The sequence below is a fragment of the Pygoscelis adeliae genome, unplaced genomic scaffold (genome assembly GCF_000699105.1).
Source record: "Pygoscelis adeliae isolate BGI_AS28 unplaced genomic scaffold, ASM69910v1 Scaffold66, whole genome shotgun sequence".
Classification (NCBI taxonomy): domain Eukaryota; kingdom Metazoa; phylum Chordata; class Aves; order Sphenisciformes; family Spheniscidae; genus Pygoscelis; species Pygoscelis adeliae.
Window position 1 is genome coordinate 8,859,012 of NW_008825167.1, and position 13,518 is coordinate 8,872,529.

Genomic DNA, 13,518 nt, shown 5'->3' on the forward strand with positions numbered 1-13,518 from the left:
TCCCTGGAAACATTCCAGGTCAGGTTGGACGGGGCTCTGAGCAGCCTGATCTAGTTGAAGGTGTCCCTGCCCATGGCAGAGGGTTTGGACTAGATGACCTTTAGAGGTCCCTTCCAACCCAAACTGTTCTACGATTCTATGATTCCCCTTCTCTTCCAAACCAGTGCGATCGTACCTACTGATAATGAAATCCTGCTGGTTCTGTGAAGTTTTGTAATGCGCTTGTACAACCCATAGATACACACAGCAAAATGCCATCAGACTTCATGGGACCTTACTGCTTTTGATCACGTACACAAGAGTCTGAGGTCTACGCAGCACAGAAAAAAGTGTATTCAGAAAAAAATGTTTAGTGGGAAGACAGACAAAAGATGTTATAAGCCACCACATAACAGAAAGGAAAATTTAAACTTTAGGGAAGAAAGAAGGAAAAGTGAAGTTTAAATGTGGTTGCAAAGTTCATACTTTGTTTTATTTTAAATTTATTCTTGAGTATGGAAATATGACACTTAAGAGAAGTGCATACCTGCGTGCTTACAATTTTCCAGAACTGCATCATCCATGTAGAAGAAAAGCCCTATGGTTTTATGTGTTTTGTAGAAGTCACAACTGTCATAGTTTTATTTGACTTCATTTATGCAGGTTTAATCTGTACCTTCTACAGACCCATTGCAGACAGGGCCTCCTGCTTGTCCCATTCGCCTGTTCTAGTCAAGCCAATGTTAGTGACGGACAACATGTTGATACTGTTCTAGTTTCACAATTCGAAATGTTCACCATGTCAAAGCAATGGAGTAGTATACAGAGCTGGAAGTGTTTATGTTTCCCCTATGTAAAGCCACCTTTATGTTTCTGCGCCATACTCCTGATGGCCTGGGCAGATACACCCATGTAGCATAGTGCTCACAGAGCCAAGTGGTTCTGTGGGAGCTAACCCAGTTCTGGACAAGATTAAATTAGGCAAAGGAGATGCAAATGTGCAGAATTTTACAGAAATTTGTTTCTTGCACTTGGTGTACGTGAAATAAAGGTTTTATTACCCACGTAACTCTTTCATATGTTCAGCCAGTGGAAGATAAGGGCAGAGTTCCTGCTGTTTCCCTGTTGTCTTCTGTCTCATGTTTATGCACAAACAATGGCTTATCATTTCAGTTATATAAGAGCAAACCTTATCATATAACCAACATGCCATTTAGTTAAAAGTTGTTTAAAGTTAACTAGCAATGTGGAAATAATACAGGCATCTCCTGCATTTGAACAGGACTTCGTATGCATGTTTGGGTGCTTTAATATTTTATTATTTTGCATTTAAGTTAGAAGCGAGGTAACAATTATTCACATTATGTTATTTAAGATGTTATTTTCTTGCCTGGATCTTTTATCTCATCCCCCCTTTTTTATTATGCAATATTAACCAATAGTGTCCCTGTTTCATATTTTGCTTATTTTAAAAGGTTTATCTCATATTTTAATAACAAAGACCATGCAATTCATTTACATTTGATCAGAGGCATTTTTTTTTCTTAGCTTGTACTTATATAAAAGCAATTAGAAAAAAACTTATATAAAACCAATTGAATTAGAAAAATGGAAGGGCAAGCTTTCAGTTGGCTCTGCACTGCTGTACTCCTACATTTGAACAAGTCTATGGATTTAATTAACAACCCTTTTGATTTCTTTTTATTATTAAAAATTAGACATCTGCGGTGCTTCAGTTCGTGATGTATCTTTTCTTGTTTGGTGTAGTTTAGTTAACAATGGCATCCACACTGAATCGGAAAGAAGCCACTGGCAACCAAAGTTCCTGGGATACTTTGCTACCAGATTTCCCTAAAGGACCGCTTTGCAAATACCGTAAGAAAGCTTCCTTCAACTGGAAGGAGATGGCAGTGTTTCTAGATGGTGAAGATACCATCCAGCTTAAGGTAAACTTTGCAAGAATTGTAAGCATGTTTTAATTTTGGAGATATCAGTAGAAGCAAGTATGCGATTTTCAAAGGGAGACTATTTACTTTAATAATACTCTGTAGATACGGAGCATGAAGAAATTGATTTTGCACATCCAATTTTCTTGAAAATTGAACAGAACTGAACTTTTAAGCAACCTACTTTGCTGTCTCATAAGGCTTATTTCATTACTGAACATCAGTACAGGGAGACCAGCAGGTGCTACATTACAGAACTTCAGTGTTCATTTCAAACTGAGAAAGAACTATATTCTACCATATTTCTTTACTGTACTGTTTGCATTAAATCATATATCCCATGGTTTTACGATGCACTTGAGCTGAGCTAAGTTCATGCCACTGTCAAACATAATATTTCTGTCTTCCCTTGACCTGACACAATTTCCTACAATCTTCTGTGCTTGCATTAATGCTTATGTGGCATTGCAGTTGGACAGATTAGCATGCCTACCTAGCTGAAAGCTAACCCTACCAAAAAAGAGATGAATTGCAGCCCAAGAGATGGTGTGGGAATGCGTGACTTGGAGATGTAGGAGGAGAAAGAACTGGCTTTTTTGAAGGTGGTATAGATTTACATGGATTTAAGCTAATCTTGAGCATTCACCATAATTATTAAAATCTTAGAAGGTGGATCAGAGAAATAAAAAATGGCTTGTTCTGCATCTGACTGGTATGCTTAAGAGCATAGAAAAAACACAAGTGCTCTGTGTCTGAGGGAGTTTCAAAGCTGTATGGGAAATAGTGTTGTTCACCCCGAGAGAGGGAATGACCCTACCTTGCAAAGAAAAGCACAGGAAATCTGATTTTCTTCCTTCTTACTGTGTCATAATCTTCAGAGAGGAGGAAAGGACTTTAAAAACCTTTTAAAAAGATTTTGCCTAAGGCATTGCATTTTTTTTCTAAATTATGTGAATGACAATTAAGATGATGTTGGTATCTTGAAGACAGAGAGATCTGAGGCAAAAAAATGCCATAGTATATCATCTAACAAAAAAAAATCCAAATTAAAAGATTAAAAGATGCACATCCCCATATTGAATGGCTGCATATGATGGTTCCATTAAATGGAGTACATTTCTGCTTTCATCTGGGAACAGAGCAGTTGTGATAGCTTAATGACTTTACCATTATGGCATATTTCTAACTGAATGTAACCCCTGGAGTTTTACCTTTATCCTCAGATTGAGGGCCATTGCCCTTTACATCCTGCCAGCAGCTTCATATAGTGAAATAATGAAGCTGCTATAAAAAGCAAGTAAGTTTTACCATACTGTTCTCTTACATTCAGAGTGAATCAGTCCCACGCTTACTATTTCATGACAAAGGAGCTCTCATAAAATTTAACTGCATAACGGTATATATAATGACAGACCATTTAAATATATTTTTAATTCTCTGGAGTTTTGGCTTTATAAATTTACATCTTCTATCAAACAATTGTAGTTTGAGGCCTAGTATTACCCTAGAAGAACATTAACTTGTTTTGTTAATGCTTTTAGATTAACATTCTCATGTCATTTTTTTTCCTCCTCAAGAACAGAATCTTCTCTGCTCTGGAAAGTGATCCTCTCTTTGCACACCATCCTGGAGAAGATTTGTGTCGTGAGAAATATCAGGAGCTGACATTCCTGCGCTGTAAAAGGCTCTTTGAGTATGATTTTCTTACTCAGCAAGAGATCCTAGAGAACCCATTAAAGATATTGAATATGATCATCTGTATAGGAATGTACGATTGGTCTCCATGTCTCCAGTATTCCCTACATTGTGGTGTAAGTACAGTTCAAAGGGTATAGTGGTGTATATTTCAATTTAAGTGTCTTGTAATACCATAATTCCGTTGCTTTCTGCCTATTTTATTAAAGTTATATCTTTTCCCGGTCCTTTGTTTTCAAAAATAGAATTCAGTTTAACTGTTTAGAAGAATCAGAGAGCTGTGGGATGAAGTTAGTAGATCTTTGTCATTAAACCCTGTCTCTACTGGAATCCCACCTGGAAGGTAAAGGTGGAGCAGTATAGACAGAGCTACAGAAAGATATTTTGATGCCTACAGTTCCACCTTCTTTTGTCCCCTCCTCTGCCTCCTCTCTAGGGCAGTAGCAGCCAAAGAACTTGGTTATTGGGCCCTATTTGGTGACTATGTCTTTGCTACAGATAACAGGTATCAGAAACTTCCTTGCCTAACCCCCAGCGTCTTGATTCAAGGCAAAATCCAGAAGGAATGGAAACCAGTGTAAAGTTTCTCACTGACATCAGTGGCTGGGATTCTGTTCATCAGTGGCTCCCTAGATGAGTGTCTCAGAAAGAATACTTGACATAGCTGGTCAAATAATATTAGTTGAATTAATTAATTATTACTATTCATGTGGCTTGGAGGGTCTGGGAATTATAGTTTTGTTATGTGAATATCCATCTAGAAAAACTGAAGGTAGCTTTAAAAACAGTGTTCTTGTCTGATCTTGAAGCAGCTACCTTCAGTTCCCAATCCATTTGCAATAAAACAAACTAGAATAGTCTTAAAGTTCGACTTTACTCAAGGGGACATCAAGGACAAGTGGAAAGTGAGCTCATTAAGCATTTTTAAGAGTTTGCAATGAAGGCTTGAATAGGTTAGAGCTGTGAAAAGTTCAGTCCTCTGTAAAGGGGCCTTGACAAGATCAAATTGCGGCTTACCTCCTCCAAATCCTGACTTACCTCCTCCAGCTATAGTCTAAGTAGTACTTTAATGTGCAGCCTACTTTCCCTGGTCTCTTTAATGGAAATCACTATTACAAATTATTACTCATGTGCAATTTGTGCTTCCCATCACGAGGTCACTGATTTAATTCATAATTCTCTGTTTTTACAGGTATTTGCAGGTACAATTTTGAGTGCTTCTAAGAGGTTTGCAGACTTTGTGAAACAAGTTTATAGCATGGAGGTAATTTTTTTTTTTTTTGTTATAACTTGTGAGAAATGGGCACTGTCAGAACTGTGGCACCACCTGCACCTTTGTGTTATTTCTGATCTCTGTACGTACCTAGGTACTTCTGAATAGCAAAAGAAAAGACCAAGGAGCAGATTCAAGCACTGAGCCCTGACTATCCTCACTGCTAGCTATTATGCCACTTTCTGGTTCTGTTTTAGACTGTCCAAGCTAACATGCAGGCAAAGTTTGGGGACTTCTCCCAAAAAGCAATATAGATGACACTTCACCAGTTTAGTCTCCATCCACAGTCATTTAAGAGTACCCTAGCAAGTTTTGCACACTCAAACACTCCCATCTCCCACATCTACATCACACACTGTGCAACACATACCCTTGTCATGATGCTATAAAATGGAAAATAATAATGTCTTAATGCTACAGAAACACCACATGGAGTCCAATGGAGACTCAGGACCAAGTATGCCGCAGAATAAGTGCAGCCTATCTGGTATAGAAGGAACCAATCCTAAACAGTTTCTCCTGTCTATGCCATTTGGCCATGTGGGCAGCATTCGCTGTCTGGCCTGACCCTCTTTGATTTTGCAAGATATATATGCTGAGCGCACCCAAACTGAGCTTCGTGCTTCTTTTGTTATTTTTATCACTTCTTATCTTTTTTTTTTTTTTGTGCCAACCATTCACCTTCCTTGCTTATTTAATTTTCTGAAATTCTGTGATTATCGGATTGGATACCCCATGCTGAAGATCAGGATGAATTCTTTTAGTGACTCTCTGTCTAAGCAACAGCCTTAGGATATGTATTTGTCAGAATAACTTTGCCCGAGGCTTCAGGTTTTTTTTTTTTATTCTTACTTGCTTTTCAAAGGTTTGTTACTGAAGAGTATGTACTACAGGCCAAACCAGTCTGGGGGGAGGGGTTGCAGCATGCACATTTCAGTGTGGCTTCAAGCAGGCAGTGTTCCTAAACACTGCTGAGAACCAAGTGTATCCATACATTGATCTGATATAAATTTATCCCCTTCAATAATGTAGGCTATTTGCAATTTTAAAAATAATTCTCATTCTGTTTTTCCCCTAACTTTGGGAGTTCCCAGAACTGCTTGTAGTGCAAGCAGACTTGCCAGTTTTCACCACGCAACAGTGCTTTCAACCCAGATGGCTGAAAACTTAGTCAGTGGATGTAATAATCTGTACCTGCCTGAATGAGTTAGCCATCAGCAAAGGAAAAATATGCCTGTTACTCTACTGCAGGCATGATGTCCTAGCCTTAGGGTTACATTTGATTGGTTTCTTGCAATTGCAAGTTACTTTCCAACAGCTGAATTTGCAATCAGTTGAAAATCTTACAGTTTTAATTGCTGCAATAAAGTGGTCTTGAACTGTGCCTTATATCTCCTTATTTAGATTTTTGGATGTTTTGCTCTGACTGAACTCAGCCATGGAAGTAATACCAAAGGCATACGGACTACTGCCACATTTGATCATAGCACTCAGGTTAGTCATTAATGCACGGGAATAATGTTTGACACTGTTAAGCTCTGTTATTTACTAACAGGACAGAATGATTCAGGCATGTCTTTGATTAACAAGAGAGAGTCAAGTTCAATTCCAAATGTAAAAAAAAAAGTCAAATATTTACATTATTATAAACATTTACAATAAACCCAGCAATTCCTGTTTTCTTGCTTTCTCTTCTGCTTGTGATATAAAATAAGGATAGCATCCTTCTCCTTTGTTGTGTCTTTTAAGGAGTCATTGGACGTGCAGATTAAATTGTCTTTTGTCTTTAAATATGAAGGCTTTATGTACAAAGATCAGGATTATTTCCTGACGAAAAGAAATAAAAAAAAATATAACAAGACTATCAAAGAGACCCAAAGAAGAAAACAATAAACTGCTTTTTCCGTTAGGATAGTGCTTACTATTAATAATTTGTTTTCTGAAATCAGCACTACTGCAGAAATAAATTCATTGTCCTAACATTTTTTCAGTAAATTAATAGAACTCATCATAGATTTACATTAAGGGAGAAGAAAATAGAAGTTAGGAAGGGAGGCTAATAGAACTTTCTCTCTCTCTTTGTCATCTACATGCTTGGTTTATGCCAAGTTGAATTCAGTCCCAAGAAGGTAGGGTCATCACCTCCCCCAGAGACTGTGGCATTTTATTGCACTGTAATATACAGAACTGGGTGCTATTACTGTCAACAAACAATGTCACATTATGAAGTGGCTTCAAAAGAATGAGAAATTAGAATCATAGATTTGAAACATAAGATTTTATATTTGTCGGTAGGACAACATTCCAGTCTGCATTTTTTCATATACAAGCAATTCAGTGAGCATTTATGCAACATGGACGATCAGATCCCTTTTCAGAACAAAAAACAACCAAAACTTGTGAGATTGGCAGCATGAAAAGTTCCATTTAAATAAACTGAGTTTTAGGCTAGTGATGAGTGCACTGCAGTAAAAGTGACTGAAATGACTAAATCTTTGTTAAGATCACCAAGTTCTGAGTTCAGATTTCTTTACATCCAGAAAGCACACTATCTGGAATCTAAAAATCTGAATGCTGAAGCTATGTCTAAATTTCAGCATTCAAGTATTCTTCAGAATTCCCACTACTCATGGTCCCCTAGTTGTCCAAACTGGGAAGTGTGCTGCCTTTCACACTGTCAACCAGGCTTCCTTTCCATACAAAACCGCGTAAGAAGGAGGTGATCCCTGCATAGGTTTTAGCCCTCACAGCTGAAACAGCCCTCGAAGTCCCTCACGTGGACTCATAGCTCAGCTTAACCTAAGATCTAGGAAATGCTTCTGAGTCCATCACTTTGCTTTACTTTTATTAACTGCTTACATGAGCAATTGAAAGGCTGAATTTCAGGCTTTACAATGAAGTGATGAACTTTTTCAGCTCTAAATTTTTCCTACCTATGTGTATTGTCTCCGAAGTTGAACACAATAAGAGAGATCTCAGCTGTTGGAGTGGAGCACAGAATGAAACCCTGGCAGTTAATGGATGTTTTCAAAACATTACCATGGTCATGAAAAAAAAAAAAGCCGTGTGTTGATTTTTATGATTTATATCATTTGCTCCTTTCTTTCCTGGCTACAGGAATTTATTATCAATACTCCTGACTTTGAAGCTGCAAAGTTCTGGGTTGGTAATATGGGGAAACATGCCACTCATGCAGTTGTGTACGCCCAGCTCTATACTCCTGATGGACAGCGCCAAGGATTACATTCCTTTATCGTACAGGTAGGGTAGAAATATTGCTAATCTTTTTTTCTTTTTTGGGGGGAGTGGGTTCAAATTAAAGGCTTTCTGTTACGCTGTTATTTGTATCTGACCAGCAGATTTCTTTAATTAATGCATTCAACATTTATTGGAATTGTAACAAGTGTACTGTTTTTAAATGTTCGCTGATTTTGTGATGGTTTTACAGCCAGTTTTATACTGTCAGTTTTCTGCAATAAATTCTGAAAAATACAAAAGAGCTGAAAAGCCTCCAGATTATCACGCTACCTATATAGTTAGAACTAACCTATGCTATATGAAGCCCTGAAAGTCTTGGATGAGACTTAAGATGATTTATGTCTGCCAGTGCTGCAGGTTGATCTGCATGAAATCTGCAAGCTTCTACCACAGAGATCAGTTTATAAGATTAAAGGCATCAGAAAATATGGCAATGCAGTAGAGAAGTTGTACATAGTAAAATGAACTAGTTGCAGACTCAGCAGAATTTATTAAAAAATCAGGGAATATCTCAAAGCTGATTGTTACGTAAAAGTTCCATAGATTCCTATTATGTCTATGTACACCTGAAGAAGGTTTCAATGCTAGCCTGATGAGAGCAGTCATCAGTGTTAAGGCATATTTAACACAGTGATGTAGTTAGTGTCATATTGCCCAAGTAATTTTCATTAAGGGATCTATGTCCTGAATAAAAGGATACATAAGTACAAGTTATATCCAGGATTATGTGCTTGAAAAAAACCAGAGCTTTCTTTAGCATTAATAACAGAATACAAGTTGGGAATATTTTCACTGTTTGAAAAGTTCAACCAATAACTTTCATTGTTCCTCAACTGAACTAATGTTTTTTTCCACTTCTATGCAGATTCGAGACACAAAAACTCTCCTACCAATGCCAGGTGTGATGGTAGGTGATGTAGGAAAGAAACTTGGGCAGAACGGGTTGGATAATGGGTAAGTCAATCCATTTGAAGGAGGACACATTCTAGATTATATCACACTGTAGTGGTGCAAATATCCTCCTGTGTCAGTTCTGTCTTTACTTCTGAGGTATTCACTAGTCATTTTAAGTTGTTGGTATTTCTAAAAAAAACCCAGATTGAAAAATCTTGAATTTCAATATTTTCTCTCTGAATAACCATAGTCTTTCTGCTTGTCTCACTTTTTAGAATATGAAATGCCACTGATACTCTGTGAATATCCCCAAGCATTCTTGCAGTCATAGACTCTGCAACAATAATAATGAAAAAACCCAAAAATCCATTAAGTTCTGAGTAAAGAATTTAATCAGCCTCTTCACCGATCTGGGTGTAAGCCCGTAATTATTTTGTCTCTCAATTTCCAGCCCACAGGAAGGCTAATGGAGGTCCACAGACAAGGTTTATTGTTAGTAAAGATGTAAGATTAATGAGACCCAGTAGAGAAACTAGGTATCTTGTTTAAACCATGGGATTTCTGGACTAATCCCGTTCACTGCAGAAGAGAAGGAGAATTTCAGTTATTTTTTTCTGTATTCTCTGTGTACAGTTGAAATAAAAAAGCACCTGGGCTCCATTTCCGAGTCATGGACTTCAGTGGCCTTACTGTGTCTCTGCTAACCAGAAGCATCTGATGGGGAGGAGAAACAGTAAGGAAATTGAAGTAGATTTCTGCATTAAAACAGCCATTATGTAAAAATTATGATTTAAACCCCTGTATTAGTTACATAGCTCTGTGTAAAGACAGAGACCTAAAATAGTAAGGAGGCAGGAGGGGGGTCACTTTTAAGCCTCAAATTTACCTTGTTCTGTTGATTCAGTTTATTACAGATATATGTATTGTCCTTTGTAACATGCCATTGCAGTAAACAAAGTATAGACATCCTGCTTTCAAATGTAATGGCTTTGACTGGCTTTCCAGAAGGTCATAGGTCTTCTGTAGTTTGTTGTCTGTACCAGCCTCCTCCTGATGTCCCAAATAGCCTGTAGTGGCAAAAATAGCACTGACTTTTATATTTATGAAGATCATTCTCATTGATGCTCTGTTGCCTGAAGACACAGACGAAATAAAGAAAAAAAAACGTATAGAAAATTAAGTTTTATAGAGTAAAAAATTGAGAAAAGGCCTGGAAAAGAAGGGGGTTGGGTTTTGGTGGGTTTTGCCTGCATCTGCATTACAAACTAGTAGCCACCAGATGGCACAGCAACATGGGCCTGAGTAATCGAAATGTAATTCAGCTTCATATTTCTGTAGAAATGGTCAAATTCTGCAGTTCGTTCTTAATTTGCAGCATAGTTTTATGTGCAACACAAGGAAGAAGAGTGTGCTTGTCACATAACATCAAATACACATAATTTTAAAATCCATTTATGCTTTGATCTACTGGGAAAAAATAGAGCATTTCTTAAAATATCGGTAATAACTGAATAATCTGAAATGATAATCCACATAATACACTGTAAATAAGATACCAATAACTTCCTATCTTAATGTCAGATGGAATCCCTTATGTTAGTTATGACATCACATGTCATTTAAAGCAGTCATAGGGCATTCTAATCTTTCTGTTTACTTTGCATATACTGCTTTAAAAAAATATTATTATTTCTGCTAACAGCAGTGCCTGAGGAGCCCCAGTCATGGATCTAGATCTCTTAAGTATGGATTAAGACAGTCCCTGCACTAGAGAGCTTAAGTCTAAGACAGCACCTGCAGATTAAGAGAGAGGGACAAGGGAGCCCAAGGTTACGAATAGATACCCTTCATTCAGCTGAAAACTGTAGGAGCCTGTGTTCCTGCTCTATCTCAGCTATTTTCTTTGGAGGGGTCTGAGGCTAGATGCCAACATTGTTCACAAGAACTAGAGAACTAGTTTTTGCTTTGCAACCTTCCTGCTCACACTGAGCTGTCAAAAATGTCAGGACTTGTACACATTGCTTCTCACAGGTACATGAAGGCCTGGATGGGGACTGGAGAGGTAGTAGCTTCATAGCTCTGCATTTATTTGCAGAGGGGACAAGCTGTGCCACTCAGAAGACGGACCGTTGGTTGTATGATCTCCAAAATGCCAAGATTCACGGGGAGATATTTCATCCTGGGTCACCAGACACTGCCTTGTCAAGGTGTTCTCCTAAGCAGTTTAGTAATCTTATATCCTAGCTTATCCCAGAGAAAGCACAGCCTGCAGTTCTTGTGCACTATAGAAGCCTGTTGTATGTGGTGATGAGAAAACATTCCATTACGCTGTGACTACAAGTGTTAGTCTCTACTGCATGCTTTGCCATTTTTTTTAATGTATGTGTGAAGTCTGGTTCAACTACCATAGACACTTAGTAAATCAGATATATTTCCATGTAGTTACACTTAGGATAAATGGTCAGAGCGAAGATCAGAGTCTGACATCTCTGGTAGAGATATCAGATTTTGTTCCTGCACTTCAAGAAGTTTATGCTACGAATTTTCAATATGGGTACAGAGAGTTAAGCTCCTGAACACTTCTGTAGGACATGGGGAAGAAATTTCAGAGCTTCCTTGAAAATATGCTGTGTAAGAGAACAGAATAGGTGATTGTAGTTGTCCCTTCTGGCTTTGGAAAACAATTAATCTCTTGGGTCGTTTGGCTGAAGGCTGGTTTCCTGCTAACACAGAGTGTAATGTTTTCAGTAAGAGAAAGAATTTCAGAAGTACTGTGGGAATTTTTGCAGTGTAAATCCAGTTGACTAGCCTGCTCCTTCTAAGTCTGTCTTTCCAAATAATTCTCACAGCTTCATAATTGGAATGTCCAAAAATCACATGGGTTTTGCAAGGCTTTATAGCTTCAGCTACCCTGACAAAAAAGACAAAATCAGTTTAAAATATTTTAAAATATTTTTTTTTCTCTCTGTCATTTACAACAATTTGTGTAAACAATGCATAAATGGTTAAAAATAGAACTCCAATTTTTCTTCTGGAGAGTTTAGACTGGTTTTGTTACTGAAAAATAAATCAGACTGCCACCAGGGGATGCAAGTGCTTCAGTCTTTATTTTTATAATATAAGAATGTCCACCTGTTGCTAGTGCTCTGGCAGTCTTTGAAATGTGCTGTTCACTGAGGTCCCAAAATGGAAGTAGCTAAGATAAAAATAACAACCGCTGAAAAAAACTCTTTGTATTTGGGATCCGGGGGCTTTTCAATAAAACACATGGCAGGCATTAGAGAAGGGACATAAAGCAAGAGCTTGGGGTAAGTGCTGATGTGCATTTCTGTTTCTACCATTTTGTTGGGGGTTTTTTTTGTCTACCCTGGCTAATGTAACATTACCAAAATTACCCATTACTGCAGTGCACATCAGTAAATGATTGCCATTGAATTGGTGGTGTACCAATTTCATGTCCAGTTGTAACTAGCAGCAAACTGCTGCTTTCCCCACTCCAAAAATAGAAACGATACCCAACTGAATCTGCATGGGGAAGAGTTTGAAAATCAGTTATAATTATGTTTCTGGAGTGGTGCTTAACATGCCCGTCTTTGTAAAACATGCTCTGAGCTCATTCAGCTATATCCACTGATAATGTGTAAGCAGTTTGTTGAGCAGACAAAACCTATAAGGGAAGAACTAGTGAAATGAAGCTGTCAAAGATACAGCAAACCACTGCCAGACAGAAAGCTATTTTAACTGAATTGTTCGTAGGGCAGTAAAGGATCTTTCTAGGGGAAGAAGAATCGTTAGCTGTATCTAATTATAATGATGGACTTTGGAAAACTGAAGTTTTTTATTAGCTGTTTAACAAACTTTCATGTACAATTAAAATGTTATCAATCTCTCTGCACATACAACATGCTAAGACATTTTTTAGCAATCACTGAGGCCAGATTCAGTTTTCTGGATACTGAAAACAAAACACCCAAGAGGAAATGGGGATTTTTTGGGCAGAAAAGCAATAAATACTGTAAAAGAATCCCTCCTGGAAAGAGATTGCAGATTCTGAAAGCTACAATTCCTTGTGTATTGGCGAAGATTGCATACATCACACAACCTCCAAGCATTTAGAGATGACTTTTAAATGGTTAATTTGTATTTTTTTTCTTTGTTAGTATTTCAGTATCAGTGCCAATAATACATTAAGATTCTGCTACTGCTAGTTTAAGGGTAGAAAAAATGAAAGTCTAGTCTTTCAAAGGGATTTTGTCTCCTAGTATTTATCCTCTTAACTCTTATTTAGATTTTCATAGAATCATAGAATAGTTTGGGTTTGAAAGGACCTCTAAAGGTCGTCTAGTCCAACCCCCCTGCCGTGGGCAGGGACATCTTCAACTAGATCAGGTCGCTCAGAGCCCCATCCAACCTGACCTGGAATGTTTCCAGGGATGGGGCATCCACCACCTCTCTGGGCAACCTGTGCCAGTG

At 37.8% G+C, this 13,518-nt stretch overlaps 1 protein-coding gene across 1 annotated transcript in view; it reads left to right on the forward strand.

Moving 5' to 3' along the window:
- The first annotated feature begins 1,752 nt into the window (after nucleotides 1-1,752).
- Nucleotides 1,753-13,518, forward strand: part of ACOX3 (acyl-CoA oxidase 3, pristanoyl) — a 35,927-nt gene continuing 24,161 nt past the window's right edge. Inside the window, exons 1-6 of the mRNA XM_009328822.1 lie at nucleotides 1,753-1,925; nucleotides 3,503-3,736; nucleotides 4,813-4,884; nucleotides 6,298-6,387; nucleotides 8,011-8,154; nucleotides 9,017-9,105. Coding sequence (XP_009327097.1) covers nucleotides 1,758-1,925; nucleotides 3,503-3,736; nucleotides 4,813-4,884; nucleotides 6,298-6,387; nucleotides 8,011-8,154; nucleotides 9,017-9,105 — 797 coding nt within the window. The 5' untranslated portion in view covers nucleotides 1,753-1,757. The remainder of the gene's footprint in view (nucleotides 1,926-3,502; nucleotides 3,737-4,812; nucleotides 4,885-6,297; nucleotides 6,388-8,010; nucleotides 8,155-9,016; nucleotides 9,106-13,518) is intronic.